General features: G+C 40.6%; 1 protein-coding gene across 10 annotated transcripts in view; it reads right to left on the bottom strand.

The window, feature by feature from the left end:
* NEBL (nebulette) overlaps positions 1-21,994 on the bottom strand; it is a 142,454-nt gene that overhangs the window by 23,726 nt on the left and 96,734 nt on the right. For 6 of the 10 annotated variants that reach the window (XM_033165658.1, XM_033165656.1, XM_033165661.1 and 3 more), the window contains exons 6-15: positions 15,902-16,003; positions 14,783-14,884; positions 11,139-11,246; positions 10,718-10,822; positions 7,465-7,569; positions 7,153-7,260; positions 6,506-6,616; positions 4,682-4,792; positions 4,428-4,538; positions 1,490-1,600 (exon numbers count right to left, since the gene is read on the bottom strand). The exons of 2 other annotated variants lie outside the window; for them this stretch is intronic. In XM_033165658.1, the coding sequence (XP_033021549.1) occupies positions 1,490-1,600; positions 4,428-4,538; positions 4,682-4,792; positions 6,506-6,616; positions 7,153-7,260; positions 7,465-7,569; positions 10,718-10,822; positions 11,139-11,246; positions 14,783-14,884; positions 15,902-16,003 (1,074 nt within the window). The remainder of the gene's footprint in view (positions 1-1,489; positions 1,601-4,427; positions 4,539-4,681; positions 4,793-6,505; positions 6,617-7,152; positions 7,261-7,464; positions 7,570-10,717; positions 10,823-11,138; positions 11,247-14,782; positions 14,885-15,901; positions 16,004-21,994) is intronic. 2 more of the 10 variants (XM_033165657.1, XM_033165659.1) reach the window with 2 other exon arrangements.

Raw genomic sequence — 21,994 nt, forward strand, 5'->3', positions numbered from 1 at the left:
AAATTCATCTGTCACAAGATCCACTCACTAGTTTAAGGTTTGAACATTTATGTCTTATAAATGCTTAGCACTGATTTTGACATTCAATGCAAATGGGAATGAAAAGCCCCTCCTCTGTTCTTCTACAGGTAAGGTGTCAATGAAAGTTTACCACCACCAGTCCTTGGCTCCCTGTTTAGCCCACAAGCCAGGATCAGGTGTGAAGTAGGTAGACATGCAGCTGAAGACACAGCTCCCTGTAGAAAGCAGGACTGAACTCCCAGAACATCAGCCAACTTGCAGGTGGCTTAGTCTTGCTAGGTTTGGGTGTGTGAGCAATTTCATATGAAGCCCCACATTACCCTCACCAGAATCTTACAGCCGACAGTACTAAAGCCCTTCCAAAAGATACCCAACTTGGAATCTAGTCTAACTGGGATTCAGACCTGGTTTGGTATGGAAACTGACTTGGTCACCCTGTACAATGATCTGTATCAGGAGAGAGCTGGGAGTGTAGCTCTGCAGATTCTCCTACACGGCTTTTGATGCCATCAGCCATGTTATTTTTCTGGGGTCTGAGCTGAGTATTGGGGGAACCACATTGCAGTGATTCCACTCCTGCTTGGGTGGCCAGATCCAGACAATGGTTCTTGGGGAGCACTGCTCAGCTCTGTGAGGTTCTCCAGTTTGGGGTTTTGCATAGATCAGTTCTGTCCCCAATGTTGTTTAACATCTACACGAAACCACTGAGTGGGGTCATACAGAGTTTTGGAGTGCATTGTCACCAATATGCAGATGGCACACCACTTTATTTCACCTTTCTATCTTCTGCAGGTGAGGGAGTGGATGTACTGAATCAGTTCTTGGCTCTGATAATGGGCTGAATGGGTGCCGATAAAGTGACAACAATGAGGTGCTGTTAGTGAATCGTTCCTCTGTCTACCTGAGTGGCGTGTAGCCTGCTCTAGATGGAGAGACACTCCCTCAGAGGACCGAGTTCATAGCTTGACAGTTCTCCTGGACCCACTGCTGTCACTTAAGGCACAGGGGGGCTTGGTGGTATGGTGGTATGCCTTCTACCAGCTTAGGCTGATGTTCCAACTACAACCCCTATCCGTGACAACTTTTGGAATTCATACTCAGTTTTGCAAGAGTTGAATATTTTGGTCTAGGGTCAAAAGCGCACTTTACATTTAAAGCACACCACTTCAACAGCCATGGCTTCCCACAAATAATACCGGGAACTGCAGTTTGTTAAGGGTGCTGGGAATTGTGGCTCTTTGAGGGGTCTCCTTACAATTCTCGGTACCTTTAACTTCAGCGTTAACTTCCGGCAAAGCCACAGATGTTAAAGAAGTATGAGAGTGCTTAAAATGTACGGTGCAGATGGGACACCAGACCAAAATGCTCCACTCTTGCAAAAGCGAGTATAAATTCCGAAAGTTGTCATATTACCTTATATCATGCTATAAAGCATACAGTTCCATTTCAAGAAACATTTTAAACAAACCTGGCTTGCAATTTCAGATGCTCTCTTGGCTCGCTGTATTTCAGGAGTATCTGTGCCAACCTGCATCCCTTTCCCTTTAATTTCAGTCTCCAGGTCTTTTTTATATTCTTTCTGTGCACACAAGAAAATATATATCAGGGTCTATTTGAAATGGAATGGGTGGGAGAGCGCAGAACACCTTTAAATGATACACATTGCATATTCAAAACCTTTGCCCTCAAAGACCAATTTACAATTTAGGCAAGTGGTTTCTCTCTACAGCGGAGTTCTTGCACACCTACAAAATGAATAAATGTGGCAGAGTGTTTAGAAGGCTTGCATATTAAACACATGGTCAAACCCTTTAATAATGGTAGTTTAAGATTCTGTTGAGATACTGAGTTACATGGGGAGTTTTCAGCAATGGTTTGTTTTTAAAAAATTGTTTGTTTTTAGTATACAAGGAACACTTCCCTATTTAAATAGCCTGTGCTATAAAGGTAACCTTTACATGACTTGGGGATTGCCGAGTGGCATAAATTATAAATAATTAATTCAAAATGAACATTTTATTTTCAGCGGGCCCTAAAACATCCTAATTTTCTAAATAAGTATATATATTATTAAAAATGTGGTGGAAGGTGTGTTGAGTTAACTGCTCTAGAATATTTATTTGTACCCGGAGGTAGACACATACACTGGGGTTGAACTGGGCCACTTCTATTTAGACCTTAAATTAAAATCATCGGGGGGGGTGCCTATGGGGCAGAAACTAACTTAACTGTATAACTATAGCCATTGGGTGACCCGCCATTGCCTAAGGAAATAGGGCACAACTCCCTAGCCTGTCCTGACTCCTGGGCCACACCCTAAAGGTGAGAAGGAAAGACTACTCCATCACCACCAACCCAAGACCACAGAACCACAAGTGGATGAGAGAGTTTGGCCTCAAATGAGGCCCCTATCCCAGCCCCTGAACCTCAGAGTCCAGCAAGTAAGCCTCGGTGCCGACCCATCAGCTGAAACATGCCTAAAGGAAGTCACCAGGCTAAACCAAACTATTTCTTTTCCCGCATCGAAACTGCCAAAAGTGACCAAATCAAGAAGATTACGGTAACCTATTTAAACAACACAGCAGGCCATACAGTATAGCACTCCATCCCACTATTCAGTGTGAAGTAGGCAAAGAAAGCCAATCTGCGATCTAAAATGTAGATTGGGAGAAATTCCTACATGGTCCCTTAGCATAGACCATGCAGCAGAGTGGGAAACAGGGAAGGGAGGGAAGGTGCTGCTACAAAAAGAAGGCTGGAGGGAAGGCAGCTTGTCCCTTAAATAAGGATCAAGCCCTGACCCGTTCCTCAGACCACCTTGGAAATGCAAGGATTTTTCTGCTCTGACTCTCTTGCCCTATGGCTCGTAAAGGCACCCAGCCTTCTAGGCACCATCTAGGTCAGGGGTCAGCAAACTTTGTCAGCAGGGGGCCGGCCCACTGTCCCTCAGACCTTGGGGGGGGGCGGGACTATATTTTTTTTGGGGGGATGAACAAATTCCTATGCCCCACAAATAATCCAGAGATGCATTTTAAATAAAAGGACACATTGAGGTTGAATCCTGACAAGACAAAAGTACTGTTTTTGGAGGGATGGGGCAGGCAGGTGTGGGGGACTCCCTGGTCCTGAATAGGGTAACTGTGCCCCTAAAGGAGCAGGTGCGCAACCTGGGAGTCATTTTGGACTCATAGCTGTCCATGGAGGCGCAGGTTAATTCTATGTCCAGGGCAGCTGTCTACCAGCTCCATCTGGTACGCAGGCTGACACCCTACCTGCCCACAGACTGTCTCGCCAGAGTGGTGCATGCTCTAGTTATCTCTAGCTTGGATTACTGCAATGCACTCTATGTGGGGCTACCTTTGAAGGTGACCCGGAAACTACAACTAATCCAGAATGCGGCAGCTAGACTGGTGACTGGGAGCGGCCGAGACCACATAACACCAGTCTTGAAAGACCTACATTGGCTCCCAGTACGTTTCCGAGCACAATTCAAAGTGTTGGTGCTGACCTTTAAAGCCCTAAATGGCCTTGGCCCAGTATACCTGAAGGAGTGTCTCCACCCCCCATCATTCTGCCCGGACACTGAGGTCCAGTGCCGAAGGCCTTCAGGCGGTTCCCTCACTACAAGTAGCCAAGTTACAGGGAACCAGGCAGAGGGCCTTCTCAGTAGTGGCACCCGCCCTGTGGAATGCCCTCCCACCAGATGTCAAAGAGAAAAACAACTACCAGACTTTTAGAAGACATCTGAAGGCAGCCCTGTTTAGGGAGGCTTTAATGTTTAATAGATTATTGCATTTTAATGTTCTGTTGGAAGCCGCCCAGAGTGGCTGGGGAAACCCAGCCAGATGGGCGGGGTATAAATAATAAATTATTATAATTATTATTCTATTTATGTAAAAACACCAGGCAGGCCCCACAAATAACCCAGAGGTGCTTTTTTAAATAAAAGGAAATATTCTACTCATGTAAAAACATGCTGACCATCCGCAGGCTGGATTGAGAAGGCGATTGGGCCACATCTGGCGCCTGGGCCTTAGGTTGCCTACCCCTGATCTAGGCCTGATCTTTTGGCTGATAGGCAAAGGAAGGCCCATTAAGTTCAATGAGAGTTGCTCCCAGGTAACCTAGTATGCCTTTGGCAATACAAAGCTACATTGCCAAAGAACTCCATCACGTTATGCCTTCCATGTCATTTCAAAAACAGAATGTGCCGCATTAGATTTGTACAATGATTTTCAATAAACAAAATAATTTCTATATATATTTGCTTAAATGAGAACAATACAGAAAGTGTTTCTGAAATTCAGTAGTTCTGTTCAGCTTTATTGCTCTTCTTGTGCTGATTTGCCAATTAATTGCTAATTCCATAAAAGATGCAAAGCAATAATTTTAAATGTTTTGCTGACCTCACTAACAATTTTAGATGCTCTCTTTGCTTTTTGGACCTCAGGAGTTTCAGAGATGAGCTTAACTCCTTTTCCCTTTATTTCATTTTCCAGATCTTTTCTGTATTCCTTCTAAAAAAAGAAAAGAAAAGTTGGAAACAGTTTCAAAGCATGGACTTTTTCATAGACTCTAAAAACTAAGCAGATGTGTCATTGGGTGCTTTGTGAAGGGCTCACTTTCCATGACATTAATAACCTTTACTAACATAACCTACCTCATTTAGTATCTGAGCTGCATTTTTCACTCTAATCAACTCTGGCGTATCTTCAAACACTGTGAGTCCTTTTCCTTTCATCCCTTCTTCCAAATCTTTTCTATACTCTTTCTGAAGGTTTGAAGGAGAGGAGGGAAAAAAGGTTTCTCAGCTTTAAATCGTGAGCAAGATCTTGAAAAGGAAAAGTTCTTATTAAATATTTCAAGGAATACTTTGAAAATCTCTATAAAATATGAATTAGATAGTGCACATTTACCATAGTTAAAATAGAATTGGGAAATCAAAAGATAGGATGCACCACGAATGAAAAGATTGTAATCTTTACTTGCTCCTGGGAGCAGGGGAACCACATTCTTCTTTTTATACAACTAGTTACTACAGATACTTTATAAAACTGTAAGAGCTTCTGCTATGGATGGTAGTTTTTTTCCCCTCTTCAGATTACAGACAAGTAAATGACCCTGTCACTCAAGTTCTGCTAATGCTATCATTATTCACAAAGGTGCACTAAATGCAACGCAAAAGGCACTTATCCACAAATCAGAGTTACATAGCATGATGAGTACTTGTGATTGAAATGAACGTGTAGAAAGATATCACACTAATGCTGCAGAAAACATAACCCAGAGTTACATCAGTTTATGACACTGTCTCCAGAAAATATGCGTTCCTCCTTGATTGACAAACCAAGAGGTATTGTTTCAATTTATCTCCAGGTATCTTTGAAGCTTCAAGTCAATTCAGACATCACACCAAACAATCTTTAATGAAGCTTAAGTATGATTTGGCATGTGGCAAGTCATCGTTTGTGGTTGGCCAGCAAACAAGAATCAGAAAGCATGGCTTTAAGTGAGTTGGCAAACTCACTTAACTATTATGCTAACCGGGGCTTCACTCACCCTGTCATGTGTGCAAGCAAGTGGGCAGGCAAGCAAATTAGGAGAGTAGCTGCAGCAACAGGGTCAACATGGGAAGGCATGTCTGTCACCAGCCTGTCCAATGGCAGGCTTGCTCACTCTGCCGGCATGCTCACCCACAACTCGGGCCTGCTTGTTTTGCTCGCTTGCTCCATCCGCTGTTGTCACACTGCAGTTCTGTGGCTACGCAAACTGCATCACAATGACTTCTTTCTTACCAAAGTAAGAAATGGAGGCAGTGAGAGATTTCACTTTCTTGGGTTCCATGATCACTGCAGATGGTGACAGCAGTCACGAAATTAGAAGACGCCTGCTTCTTGGGAGGAAAGCAATCACAAACCTATACAGCATCTTAAAAAGCAAAGACATCACCTTGCCGACAAAGATCCGTATAGTTAAAGCTATGGTCTTCCCAGTAGTAATGTACGGAAGTGAGAGCTGGACCATCAAGAAGGCTGATCGCCGAAGAATTGATGCTTTTGAATTATGGTGCTGGAGGAGACTCTTGAGAGTCCCATGGACTGCAAGAAGATCAAACCTATCCATTCTCAAAGAAATCAGCCCTGAGTGCTCACTAGAAGGACAGATCCTGAAGCTGAGGCTCCAATACTTTGGCCACCTCATGAGAAGAGAAGACTCCCTAGAAAAGACCCTGATGTTGGGAAAGATGGAGGGCACTAGGAGAAGGGGACGACAGAGGATGAGATGGTTGGACAGTGTTCTTGAAGCTACTAACATGAGTTTGGCCAGGCTGCGAGAGGCAGTGAAGGATAGGCGTGCCTGGCGTGCTCTGGTCCATGGGGTCACGAAGAGTCGGACACGACTGAACGACTGAACAACAACAACAAGTAAAACAAGAAGTAACTAGAGGTGGTTCTTCCATCTTCTATCTTATTACAGCTTGTACCTGTTTGAGCAGGTTGGTAACACGCTTCACGTTCAAGAATTCCGGGGTCTTGTCTAAGTCCAGTGCTGCCTTTCCTTTGAGTGTATCTTCAAATTCTTTTCGATATATTTTCTGTGCACGAAATAAAATTTTATATAACTATAAAATTGCATGCCATTTCAGGTAAACTGTAGTTATATTGCAGCAAGAGGTAAAACGTTTTCACTGAACAACCCAAAACATAAAGATACAGAATCTATACATTTGGAGGATATCAAAGTGAGTCTCTAAAACAGCTATTTCAACTTCAAATGGGAGACACACAACGGGATCCAAAGATCTGCTCAACTTGTTCCATGTGTTGAAGTCTGTTTTGAACATGTGGTTGTTTCCTGAAGGGCAGCATGTGGTGCTGCAAATGGTTTTGAAAGTGGGAGGACTTCAAAAACCAGTATGCAGTGTGTCAAGTTAGTATGCTGCCTGGGGGGGGGGGGGAGGAATCCAAGATCCAAACTGAGTGAGAACTAGGCTGAATTATCTCCTTAGGCTGTGACCAATGCATTTCATCATAGTGAAAGAACTACCCACAGCCCTTATTCAAACGCCACAGCAGCACAATGTACTGAACATTGCATTACAGTAATGATTTCCAAAAGCATTCCACCAACCTCACTTTGACACCTCTGAGCCTCCTTTGAAACTTGGTAAGACGGGGTATCCACAAATTCCATCATGGCCCTGCCTTTTGATTTTTCATACTTCTCTTTGTACTTCACCTAACAGAACAGAGTGTGGATCAAAATTACAGCAATTTTTTAAACCGACAGTGCGTTCATTCAGAGAGGAGGGCCTTCCCATTCCTTGCGTATGAATTCTCTTTTATGCATGAAAAGCATTTCCCTCCTTCCAAACATACATGCTGTACATAATATACAATCCAAGCATGCAGAGCTACTGGACTGTGCACACTGTGTGCATACCTGACTTTGGAGCACTGCGTTCTCTTTGTGGTGCATCTGTTCAGCTGTATCTAGTGCGAAATGATACAGCCCCTTACTTTTCTCAAACAGCTTCTTATATTCATACTGAAACAAATAATAGGCAAATATATATAATAGACCAAAACTGTCAATTAATATAGATCCCATAAAACTATAATGATACCTCATTGTAGTTGTTATTGTTGTTTAAACCCACTTTGTTTCAAAGTTTGTAAGAATTCATCTTTAAACCAAAAGTGTAAAACTGTGAAACGGTTTCTATTAAAAAAAACAACAACAGATGAAGCTCTGATCCAGTGAGGACAACATGTGCACATGGAAACAACACGCAGAGTGATTCGTGGCAATTCCAGTATTTGATATGAACCATGCATGTAGCATTGGAAGATATTTTCATGGCGCTGTCTACACCTCTGCATAGCACTGATCACCTCTAAGCAGGGCACAGTCCAAGGTTTTCCATCCCTCCAAAATTCATAGCTATTGCTTGGTGCTAGATAGTAATCACATGCAGTAGCATAACACATACCTCACCCCACTTCAGCATATGTGCAACTTTAGATCAGGACATATAACAGCCTCGGGGCTGTTCAGGATTCATAAACAATCTTCCTGTGCAAAGTGATTCCAGGGAGTGGGGCCAGGGCTGGTTTCCTAATCTAGTGGCAGTGGTTATCTTATCATAGCTGATGAAATCCTGCTCCAGAGGGTCCACCTAACTTTCAAGGGCAGCTTTTCAGGGGGTGAAGGTATGCGGTAGATCATGTGTAGCTCTGGATCCCAACTTAATAACCCAAAGAAGCTCAAGTGTTGAAAATTACAGAAATTGTGTAAGCTCAATTTGACAGTCTCTTATTGCCTCCTAGTGGAGCCAAGCAAACATTGTGCAGCCTCTACCTGTTTTAAAAGTGAAATGCAATTACCTAGTCAATTTGCTAATATCAAATTAGAAACTCCGAAAAGGAGTATAAAAGTATGGATACTACACACACAGTGCAATTGTATGCACTTTTTACTCAGAAATGGACAGGGAGCCTAGAAAGGCAGTGGAAACCATAGCAAAGAAAACAACACACCCCAAAAGCAACTTTCTCTGACCATTGAATTATTCTGCAACCCAGGAAGGCACAGTTGGGAGAAGCTAACGACCCCAGATATTTCAAACAACCCTCAATAACACAAGACAGGTCATCCTTCTCATCCTTCTTCTTAATTATGGATTAAGGAGATTTTTCAATGGACCACCTTGTTAAACTGGCAAGGAGCTCATCACTCAAAATCTGGAAGCATTTTCCATCTACATGCTGTACCTACAGGCCTGCAGGTGAACGTCAACCAAAAACAAGTCACCTTTAAGAACAGAGCTTTGCTGCCAAATCGCATGAGCATGCTTCATGCTTACTGATTGCAACATAAAGCAATTGCTTGTACTGTGAGAGCAAAAACCCATTTCACAGTAAAACAAAACCAGAGTATGTGGAGGTGTTACTCTGCAGCATGTGAATTAGATTCAGCTACCTCAAATCATATCCCAAAAATAAGAGGATTGGGGGAGGCAATCTGAAGTCTTTCCACATCTAGCTTATACAAATACTGACGTGCTGATTCTTTTTAACTGTTATAAAGGTTAGAGGTTTATAAAAATGTTTTTAAAAAGAAGAAAAGCAACCAAAAGAAAAAGGGAAAGGGAAAAAAACCCCTCACAAACTATAGTGCTACTGGTGTAGTGGCAGATTGGGTAGTAAAAGAAGATTCATCCATATTTGGCTCCTCTGTCTACACAGAGTTCTTTTAATAATCTGCCAGCTGTTTTAACGATTTATCTTCCCTCTTTCTTTTCATGGAATCTACTTTCTTCAAGAACTGCAATATGTATATTTAAAATGCATTTTATCCTCAATACATGTCTTAAATGCATCTTAGCTCTTTTTTTGAGCCAATAAATTTATCACAAAATTGGGAAAAGTACAAAATCCAAAAGTTAAGTGCACTGAGACCCACACTTCTGTGTGAATCAGAATTCGCAAAGATTGAATTCCTCAATGGTTAGAATTACATTTGAAGCATTACACACACTTAAACACACACACACACACACACGATTTTGAGACATTGGTGTGTCTCAAGAACTCCTGGTCACAGTATGCTGGTAACTCAGACTTTATTAGTATCAGTATCATTAACATTAATTAAATTTCTCTACTGCCCTTCATTGGAGAATCACAGGACAGTTTACAATATAAAAATAGCAAATCTCCTCTATGGTAAGAGATTAATTTAAGACTGCAAACCCTTGCTTCCCATTTTTCATCCCATGAATGCCATTCCAGATGGCTGCTGCCTGCATACAAAGATGGGCTTTGTTTTTTAAGGACCTGTAATTATGATTTTTTTATTACTTATTAAATTTCTATATCACCCTTCATCCCAAGGTTCACAGGACAGACTTATAATATAAAAACATAAAAATACATAACATGTTAGCATATTAATCAGCCAAAGGCCTGGGAGAAGTGGAATGTTTTCACCTGGCGCCTAAAGATATGTAAGGAATGTGCCAGGCAGGCCTCCCTGGCGAAAGCATTCCACAAATGAGGAGCCACCACAGAAAAGGCCCGTTTCTGTGTTGCCACCCTCCAGACCTCTCATGTAGGAGGCATACAAAGAAGGGCCTCAGATGGTGATCACAGGGTCTGGGTCAGTTCATATGGGGAGAGGTGGTCCTTGAGATATTGCAGCCCTGAGCCATTTAAGGCTTCATAGGTCAAAACTAACACTTTGAATCAGGTCCACAAACTAATCAGCAGCCATTGCAATCAGGCCAGGATTGGTGTAATATGCTCAAACCAACCTGCCCCAATGAGCAACCTGGCCGCTGAATTCTGCACCAGCTGAAGTTTCTGAACTGTCTTCGGAGGCAGCCCCACGTATAACGCGTTGCAGTACTCTACCCTAGAGGTTACCAGAGCACAGACAACAGAAGTTAGGCTATTCTTGTCCACACAGGGGTGCAGGTGAGCCACCAGCCAAAGCTGACGGAAGGCACTCTATGCCACTGAGGCCACCTGAACCTCAAGCGACAGCAGTGGATCCAGAAGTAGTACCCCCAACCAACGTACCTGATGAAGGGTTCATTAAGTTTAATGGAACATAACATAACAATTACCTGCTCTGAACCATTTGCATTTTAAAACCCTATTCAAATAAGTTAATCACAAGAAAGTCAACTTACCTGACTACTTATTTTGCTGGCATTCAAGGCATGCTCTAACTGTAACAGGTTTGGAAAGGCAGATGCTGGCTCATGAAGGCTTTCTAGGTCTTTTTTGTATTTCACCTGCAAGGTGAAGAATACACATTTGGTTAAAAACAAACAAACAAACCAGAGCATGGGACAGATTTCATTTTCACTGCAGGGGAAAAAATTGTTTTCCTTTTCCAAGTTTGCCTGCTATGTTTTCTATCGGCCATTAGGTGGCACTCATTTACTACGGTCTGACAAAAAGATTTCCACAATGCATATTCTATTACAGGGGAGAGTATAACCCTTTGAAAAGAGACCTTTCCAAATAATAAGAAAATAAAATGCCCACCAAGCAATTTCCACACAAAAACGCAACAATAAAAAGAGTGCCAAAAACAGCGCTACTTACATCACTTGCTAAGATAGAGGCAAGTTGTGCTTGCTTGAAAGAAGCACTTTCAAGAGGATTGTAGCAGTAATTCTTCATATCCTTATTAAACTGCTCTTTGTATTTTGCCTGAGAAACAAACAAATCGCATAGGTTGTAAAAGTGCATGTGCAGATTTCAGAATAGCTTAGCATCGGCATTTTCTATTCATAGCTTATCCCAAATCATCAGTTATATAATTACAGGCCTGTTCAATAAACACAGAGGGTATGGTACAAGGCCATAGGCCCTGCCCCAAAGGGCTTATCTAGGTTTCTGGAGCATCTTCGCCTGATCCCAGCTTCATAAAAGGAAAGGAAAGCTGGAACTAGATGACGCAGCAGATAGAAGGCTGCCACGAAAAACAGGAACCCTCCATCTCTCCTCAGTAATAGCTGCTGGTACAACATCCATAATGTTACGTCATGGTGCTGTAAGCTTCTGTGCTCCTACCAGCAGCAGCACTAAAGCGCAACAACATCGTGTCACAGGCCTTGTATCACTTAATATTTCCAACGAAAACATAATGTAAGGTTGCTGTTGTCAATGGCAGATCTCCCTAGTCCCAGCCTTTGGAAAAAGAGGGCTAGTAAAAACAACACATGATGGTGGTAAACTTTCACACTCAAAATAAAAACCACAAGAGCAGGATCTGAACAAATGATGTGGTTTATAGAGTAGAATGAAATTTTGGTTGCAGAGCATAGGAAAAAGGGGAAGAGTCTGGCATTAAATATAGCCAAAAGCTTGTTTCTAATAGAAGACATCTATACCACACTCTCAGGTGCATGTCAGGCTTAAAAAAAAACTTTTGAAGAGCAGAAATCCCAGGAACTTCCCAAGATACGCATTTCATTGCCAAATCGGGAAGGTTTCCCCCCCCTCCCCCCATCTCGATTTTAATTATAAAGGCTAACTTTATAAGCTATTTGGATGGGAAGCAAAGGCACGTGTCTCAAAAGAAGTTTGTCTTTTCTTTACAAAAATCCTGACCATTTACTGCATTGTCTTCCTTTCTTTTCTTAAGAGCATAGAAAGGAAACCGGACGCTGCCTTATTCTGAGTCAGACCACTGGTCCAACAGTGTCAATACTGTTCATACCGGTTGGCAGCTGTTCTGCAGAGCTTCAGATGGGATATTCCCTAGCTCTACCTTACATGCCAACGATTGAACACAGGACCATTTGCATGCAAAGTATATACTCTATCACTGAGCTACAGTCCTTTCCAAAAGAGTCTCTTACAATAATTGTTTTATTTGAGTATTAAGATACTTATTTAATGTGATGATTACACGTGAAGCGTGTTTTCTTTTTAAGGGACTGAGATTAATTTAAGACAACATTTATCACATATATAATCAAGACATGGCTCAGAAAGAAGCAGGAGGAAAACAAAAACAACCGTGAAGAATGCTAAGACAAACAAATTTCTTGCTAAACTTGCACAAATCCCTTACACAGCTGGGGAAAGTGTATCTTTTAAAGCTATAAGGCAGCTTTCCTAAGCCGCAAGCACTTTCAATAAGTATTAGGTTTCGTAAGTGAACAATAGCACCTGCTGTTCTATTTACCACCCCAAAAGGTTTTTGTTTTTTTTATAAAAAAAAGCAAGGCACTAGGCATTGCACATTAGAAAGTTATCCTAGTAAATGAAATAGGTTTTTAACACGATAAATCATTTTCTTATCCCTATAACAAACAAAATATATATATACTAAGAAGCTGAAAACAACCAAGGGTTTCCAGGATATCAAATAAGGTAAAGGTAAAGGTAAAGGGACCCCTGACCATTAGGTCCAGTCGTGTCCGATTATGGGGTTGCGGCGCTCATCTTGCTTTACTGGCCGAGGGAGCTGGCATACAGCTTCTGGGTCATGTGGCCAGCATGACTAAGCCGCCTCTGGCGAACCAGAGCAGCGCACGGAAATGCCATTTACCTTCCCGCCAGAGTGGTACCTATTTATCTACTTTCACTTCTGACGTGCTTTTGAACTGCTAGGTGGGCAGGAGCTGAGACCATACAACGGGAGCTCACCCCGTCGCGGGAATTCGAACCCCTGACCTTCTGATCGGCAAGCCCTAGGCTCTGTGGTTTAACCCACAGCGCCACCCACGTCTGTAAATTTCTGCAGCAGCCTGAAATTTATCTGGAAGCATCATTTCTCACAAGTACTAGCTGAGAATATAACCTGAGAAAGGATAATAAATAACCTGGTCTCTGATGCATAAAAGCAAGAGCTGGCCCCACCTACATAACCAAAGCAAGCAAATGATTGCCAGGGGTGAAGACAGTCAGCACAGGGTTTAAAAGAAGTGCCCCAGGATCCATCGTAATGTCACGACAGCTGCTGCAGCACAACACCACTTGGAGTCCTGCAATAGATGCCTCTCAGTGTAGCTGTTCTTGCATGAAATGTCCTGGGTCAAATGTGGCAAAAATTCCCTGCATTTTCTACAGTGATACAATACCTTAGCACATGATCCAAGCTCTAATAATTACCCCTCAAATAATTAATACCACACTGATTGAGTGTAAGATATAAATTAGTATTTTAAAGGATTATTAACAAAGAGCAAATTCTTTAATAAGATAATGGGATTATTCACGCAAAACCTTATTACTGGGGCTCAAAAAGAAAGAGGAAATATATAACCTCGCTGCTTTCGACCAGCTTGTATGATTAAAGTAAATGATATTTTAATTATATGATTTAGCTTACAGGTATCATAAAGCAGATCTTAATTTTTCCCCCACATGGCCTAATTAACTCCTTTTTTTTAAGTAGCAGATGTACTGTAGCTATATTTTTACGTCCCAATCGTGTTCCCATAAACTTTTCTTTGGGTGGAAAATAGGACCAGGAAGGATGGTTTGTTCCTTTTTTGTGTGGAAAAAGTAGTGACTTAAAATTGCCTATGCCTGTAAACACTATTCTCCTATTAATACATCAGCAATCCTTGACAGATCACTTGATTCCTCTTCGTCCCCAGAATTCCCTGCATATACAGTATGAACTATCCATGATCCAAAGAGAACATGAGGACTACACAGATGCAGCAAGGGGGGAAATTGCTGTTTTCCAGGGCTCTGTGACATTCATTTGCATCAATTGCAATCCTATCTTAGTATTTAGTGACACCTTGACATCAAGCAGAATGACATAATGCCACTCTCTGTTTTATCATGGCTCCACCGAGTTCATGTGGTTTGCTCTCTGAATGGGCTGAAATTATTATTCTTATTTTTTATAAAAACAGGCTTTTGTGTGGCAAAAGAAAATGTACACTTTTGAAAGAATGAAACAAAAATCAAACACCACCATCCAGCCCCGATGACTATATATTTGGCCAGTGACATCAAAACGTATTAATCTTACCACCAAACTAACTGTGACCGAAGGCAAATTTCCTCATCCACTTGTGGGCTTTCAGCTATAGATCTCTCAAAATATTTAATGCATACCAATTACAGCAATTCTATGGGAAAGAGTTGTGGAAACCTTATCTTGGAAGTTTTCTTGCAATTATAGATAGTTTGCAATTAGAAAAGTGAAGCATTTGATTGCACTCCTGGGAATCAGATATCTCAATTCAGTCATTGTCTGAAAGCTAAGAAAATCTTACTTGGCTTAAATATTTGGAAACCTCTTTTGCATGGTTGAAGTCTGGTCTTCCGAGGACAGTTGGTTCCTTACTCATTTCTCGCCTTCCTTTCGCATATTCAGCCTTCAAGTAATAAAAATAAAAGTATGTGCACGCCAGGCATAATTTTATTTTGAGAGTTCCCCCAAACCCTTTCAGTTTTGTCAGGGGAAATGTAAGTCTCAAAAGAAACAGTATCTTTGGTGACCTTTGTTGACACCACTTTCGCTAACACTCTAATCAGCAATTCCCAGGCTTCTCTTGATTCAACAAATGTACCATTTATTTTATTTGAGAAACAATATGCTGCATTTTTAAAAAATCCTCCAGTTTGATCAAGGGTTGAGCTTAAACATAAGAAATGCTGATTCCCGGTTATTTTCGGGGATTTGCAATTTCCAGAAAAGCTAAACTGAAAATGCAGGTGGTTGCCTTTTTTTTAATATAATAGGTCAGATTCCACTCTAAATTACAGAAATACAATCCTATTAAAGTCAATAAAGACGGCAATGAGTAAAATATAGTGGAAGTCTGCATACCAGGGGTGGGGAAGGGAGGTTGCATGAAATTCTATAGGAGAGTGAACCCACCAACAGGTGTGCAGGTCAAGGAAGCCTAGAAGGGGGAAAGGTCAGAGACTGATAGACAGGATACCTTATATGCTAGAACTGCAGACAGAGAATCTATCCTTTAAACCTTCTGGTGCAACTTTGGTACTTCAGGAATAAAAACCAGATGGATATTTGAGGATGCATGGTGGCATTCTTTAATTGGTCAATCCAAAATTTTGAAAGAAGCTTAAAATTGAGTGGAGTGACAAATGCTAGAAAAGTTGAGGCAGCAGGTTAAGGGTTTTTAGAAAGCTTGGCTGCTGATAACAGTGAGTGCTAGATGGGAATTTTCTCATGTTTATGCACCTAAGAAGAGGGGGAAAGGATCAATTATTGAAAACTGCCCCCTTTGGGGTACTTAGGTTACTGGTCTGAATGCAGTCTAGAATTTATCGTAACTTTGTACAACTTTAGTAGCTCTGTCCATAATAAAAATAAATTTTAAGTTATCAACATTTTCTAAAAATTACAAAGAAATTTAATTTCATACATTGCTTATTATCTTCGTTAACTGGGTTGCCATCATTATGTCTGGTCGATTTGAAACTTCAGTATATCTGTGAGTGTCCTGGAGATCTTTTTTATATGAAACCTGTAAAATAAAAGACTCATTAATTATCTATGACTTAGCAGGTCAGCTATAAATGTAGCAATGTTAACATATTAGCTGTCCTATATATTTAGCAAACACCGCCTGGTAGATTGCCAGGATAAAGGCAAAATAAAACCTAATAACAGCCTATATCATAAACAAAATGAGAAACTCAGTCCTATTTCAAAGACCAAAATGGAAATGCTAGTATATCAACATGTATGTTATGTAATTTGTATTATGAGGGGAAGTCGTTTATTTTTCATTTGTTTTCCCAAATGTATGTAATTGATATCTGAAGATTATGTTGCCTTGCAGACAAAGCTGGTTGGGATTTACAGATTGGGGCAAAATAATTGTCCTGTAACAAAAGCTGATCAGGTTTGATGTAGTAACAGTGATTCAATCCAGACTAGATTACTATTACAAACTCTGCATGGAGTGGCCTTTAAAGGGATCTTGGAAACTTCCAGAATGTACCCCACCAAATGTTGATGGAGGCAGGCTACAAGCTTAATATACAAAGCCCATAAACAGGACATGAGAAAACAAGCTTCTCCCACTCATGATTCCTTTCCTAATATCTCTTCCTTATCTGAAAAACAAAATACTTTGTCTTCCAATTCTAAACTTTCATGCCAACAAGAACATTGGAAGTAGCATAGAATCATAGAATCATAGAGTTGGAAGAGACCACAAGGGCCATCCAGTCCAACCCCCTGCCAAGCAGGAAACACCATCAAAGCATTCCTGACAGATGGCTGTCAAGCCTCTGCTTGAAGACCTCCAGAGAAGGAGACTCCACCACACTCCTTGGCAGCAAATTCCACTGTCGAACAGCTCTTACTGTCAGGAAGTTCTTCCTAATGTTTAGGTGGAATCTTCTTTCTTGTAGTTTGAATCCATTGCCCCGTGTCCGCTTCTCTGGAGCAGCAGAAAACAACCTTTCTCCCTCCTCTATATGACATCCTTTTATATATTTGAACATGGCTATCATATCTTTTTTTAAAAAAAATATTATTTTCGCATTAAACAACAAAAACACAATACATACACAAATACACAATAAGAAGAAAAACATAATAAACACTTTAAACAAAACCAACAAAAAATGAAAGAAAACTTACCTACATAAACAGGAACAATAAACTATCCTTATCCAATTCTAGTTTCTATCTTCTTTAAGAGGGGGACTTCCCCCGCTCCCTCAACTGCGTTCAGTATCAATATACTTTAGTAACTTTGTATCTTTTTTCTTAACATTACCTCTCTTCTTAATAGTCTTTAGGACATTAATTATTCAAATATAATTCATTACTTAAACATCCTATCCTAAAACATTCTTAAACATTTAAATCATTCATAACAATACTTCTTGTATACAGTATTATCTAACATCAACTAGCTAAAGCCAATTCACCAAGCTAATTCTGCTCAAATGTCCAATTTTACACGATTTTTTAAATAATCCTTAAATTTCTTCCAATCCTGCTGCACCTTCTCCTCCCTCTGGTCTCGGAGTCTCGTGGTCAGTTCAGCGAGTTCCATAAAGTCCATTAGCTTCATCTGCCATTCTTCCACTGTCGGGATCTCTTCGCCTTTCCAGTTTCTTGCAAGTAAGATTCTAGCAGCTGTTGTGGCATACATAAAAAACACTCTATCCTGACTGGGTATCTCGTGATTGGTCATGCTCAAAAGGCAGGCCTCTGGTTTCTTACTAAAGGTAATTTTCATTACCTTCTTGAGTTCATTATAAATCTTCTCCCAGAAAGCCTTAACCTTTGGGCATGTCCACCACATATGATAAAAGGTACCTTCCACAGATTTACATTTCCAACACATATTACTTGTAACATCATATATCTTAGCTATCTTAACTGGTGTCAAATACCATCTATATATCATTTTCATAATGTTTTCTCTTAGTACATTACAAGCTGTAAATTTGATACCATCCTTCCACAACCTCTCCCAGTCATCCATCATAATATTATGTCCCACATCTTTTGCCCAATCTATCATTGCAGATTTAACCAATTCATCTTTCGTATGCCACTCTAGCAACAAATTGTACATCCTGGAAAGGTTTTTAGAGTTCGGTTCTATTAGCTCTGTTTCCAGCTTTGATTTTTCTGTTTGAAAACCAATCTTTTTATCTAATCTAAAATTTCATAAATTTGACGATACTGCAGCCAGTCAGTGACTTTTTCTATTTGATCGTAGCTTTTCAGCTTAAACGTCTCACCTTCTTGCTGCAGTATATCTACATATCTTGGCCATTTTGCAGGCATTCTCTTCAGCTCCGTGCCGGAGCCTCGCTCGCCCGATTTTCCCCCGTACGAGGGTCAATCGGGAGCGGGGGCGGCACGTCTGGAGCCCACAAGAACATGGCTATCATATCACCCCTTAACCTTCTCTTCTCCAGGCTAAACATACCCAGCTCCCTAAGCCGTTCCTCATAAGTCATCGTTTCCAGGCCTTTGACCATTTTGGTTGCCCTCCACCATATTATTTTTAATTAAAAAAAACAACCAAATCACAATTTTATAACAGTCTTCCCAAAATATTAAATTAACAAGAATTTTCAGCTTCTGTCCATATCGCTTTAACACCTTTATTCTTTTATATATGTGTGAAATTGTTTTTAATTGTATTGTTTTAATCACTGATATGTTTGCCACCCAGGGCTCCATTAGGGGGAAGAGTGGAACATGCATTAAATAAGTAGACAGACAAACAGATTTTTTAAAAATCTCACTGCTTCTGTATGTTAGTCGCTTGATGATGTTCAACATTTTTAAATTTAATACATTGATTTTTACAAAAAAGGTATAAGTGAAGCTGCTAAAAATAATTTCCTAGTATTCTTTGTAAAAAAAAATTAACTCATCTTATTCAGTACTGTCATGCAAAACATTGAAAACAATTTTTTAATGAATAAAACCAGAAGTGCATCCAGGTTCTTGCAATTCAGAGCATTACATAGATTTAGCTAATTATATGCTGTTCACCCTAATGACCACATGAGGTGAAGTGAATACCATAAAGGCAGCAGGAACAGGTTTCTGAAAAGGACACCATCATCCATGTAAATTGCAAATTAAAGCCCAGCATATGCGCTCAAAACAGCAGCAAGGACTGAACTGTCAGCTCAGACACAGAGAAAAATGCACAGAATCTTGTGGCGAACGCTGCAGCAATTTTGTACCTTATTGTTCCCAAGTGACAGTCACATAGTAAATGAAATAAGGAAGTGTGGTTAATTTCACAGTGAGGAGACAGTAGAAAAATCAGACAGTTATTTCACCAATCAAGTTTGATGTAAGGTCTAGCGCAATACTTTTCCTCTCATAAATTATTACTGTTCTGGCACCCAGTCAAAGATATATTTATGTTGGAGTGAGACAGAGACATCAAACATTTTGCAAATGTCTGCAATATATAGTTTGTATGTTGCCATACCCCATTGATATTACTAATGTTATGTAGCAGCAGAACATAGGCTGCAGAAGGCTACGCATTTCCCAGTCTGTGAATTATCATGACTAGGCCCATGCCAAGAGAAATATGTGCTGTTCACAAACGCTGCAGCCCACTGTGAAACTTGCCATTCCTTCTCGTGATTTTGCACAAGGTGCCTGTGCTCCTGGTGTGGAGGCAGGTGTCAAGAAACTAAACATGGGCCTCTTGCTAAGGCAAATAGGCCAATGATCCCTGAAATTTCCATTGCCTGCCATCACCTGTCTCACAGTAAGGTCCTACAAGACAGGGAGCACAGCGCAGAAGCAGTCCTTCCTGTTAACACCCATTCTGTAAGAGGGCAATGCAGCTTCATTTGCCTTCAGTGGCACTGGCTACATGGTCCAGTGATATCACACTTAACTACATGATCCTTGATTGGCTGCAATCACTTCTAAAAAATTAGAGGGGGAAATGGCACTGAAACAGCAAGAGATTCTTCATAGTCACATATAGCTGTGATGGACATGGGGACCTAGTGAATAAGCAATTAATAACTGCAAATAGTACATAAATACATGGAAGGGTAAGACTAAGGTTCTTCATTTCTAGTTAAAGTTCCCGTAGTATTTCACCAGTATGCACAGCCCTGATCTTATTACCGAGTAAGCCTGTCTCCTATCTAGTCTATAAACTGGTGATTGATATATTGTTGCCATTCTGCTCTAGTAAATTTATTTCATTTATTTATTTCAAAAAAATTATGCAGTGCTTGATTGTAAAACAAAAAACACAAAAAACTCAAAGCTGTTTACAAAGAAGATGAAATCACTAAGACATCTGAAAAAATTAGAACAACAATAGAGTAAAAACAGATTAAAACCCACATCAACTTTCTCCCCCATAGACTGGTGTTCAAGCTAGAGGCGATTGGACTTTCTAACTCCATTTGTCTCTGGGTTTTGAACTTTTTGTCAGATCGTTCTGAAAGGGTTAGAGTAGGGTCACATATGTCCACAGCCCTTAGCCTTAACACCGGCTCACCACAGAGTTGTGTGTTGAGTCCCCTGCTCTACACCCTCTATATACGTATAGCCATCTATTCCAGCAACAAAATCATCAAGTTTGGTGATGACACTACTGTGGTGGGGCTCATTTCAGGAGGGGATGAGTCCGCCTATTGGGACAAGGTGGAGCGGCTCTGTGTTTGGTGTAGAGAAAATAATCTGGCTCTTAATACTGCCAAGACCAAGGAACTGGTGGTGGATTACGGGGGGGGGGGGTGGATATTCAGCCCCTGTATATTGGCGAGGACAAGTGTAGAGGTTGGCAGTATTTAAGTTTTTGGGAGTGATTATTGAGCAGGGTATGACTTGGAGCGCAAATACTACTGCTCTGGTAAAGAAGGCCCAGCAGATAATTTATTTCCTCAGACTTTTAAAGAAGAACAATCTGAGTGAGAGACTGCTGGTGTCCTTCTACTGAGGCTCCATATAGAGAGCATTCTTACATACTGTATTTGTGCTTGGTTTTCCAGCTGCACAGCCAAGGAGAGGAAGGTACTACAGAAGGTCATAACCACAGCCAGGAAAATTATTAGTCATCCTCTCCCATCTTTGGAAGAACTATACAGTTCCCGTTGCCTTAAAAAAGTAAACAATATTTCACAGGATCCATCTCATCAGGTATATAGTCTTTTTGCACCACTGCCTTCGGGCAAGAGATATAGAACAATTAGATCAAGAACAAATAGATTGAAGAATAGTTTCTACCCAAGAGCTATAACCATCTTAAATGCTGTAACCAGATAATATGACCTTGGAGAGTTGTGATGGGTGTGTACGTATGTGCATGTGTGGCTGACAATGTGTTTGTTGTGCTTTTTTTGTTTTGTTTTTATGGGATGGCATCCAATTTCGTTGCACTTGTACAACGTACAGGTACTTGTACAATGACAATAAAGAAATATTATCTTATCTTATCTAAACATCTAAATAAAAAGCAGCCAACATCACATCAGTTTTGATAGGCAGTATCAGTAACAGTTCCACCTTGCACCCAAACTAGGTCTTTCCTACTCCTATCCTTCCACATCCCTTCCCTTGTCCCATTTCACCTATCTGGAGATGCTCAACTGTGACAACGCAAGACACATTGGCCACCCCTGTTCTGGGCAATGTGTTGTCCTCCAGATGTTGCTAAAATGCATTCCTGATCATGTGGCAAGGCAAAGTTCAACAACATCAGGAAGGCTACAGGTTCCACACCCCTGCTTCTCACATTGCCTAAAGTCCCTAAGAGTGGGACAATTGTACTTCACTTCCATAATCTGAATGCCATAGTTTTAAGAATGCCTTTGAAAATAATCGCAGGTGGAATATATATATATATATATATATATATATATATATATATATATATATATATATACACATACTGTGAAAATGCTTTTTTAAAAACATTAAAAATATATATTGAATTTGCCATTAGCTCACCATCGCCATCTAGTATCACGTTTGTATAATGCACTTA

Source organism: Lacerta agilis, chromosome 12, assembly GCF_009819535.1.
Source record: "Lacerta agilis isolate rLacAgi1 chromosome 12, rLacAgi1.pri, whole genome shotgun sequence".
NCBI classification, from domain to species: domain Eukaryota; kingdom Metazoa; phylum Chordata; class Lepidosauria; order Squamata; family Lacertidae; genus Lacerta; species Lacerta agilis.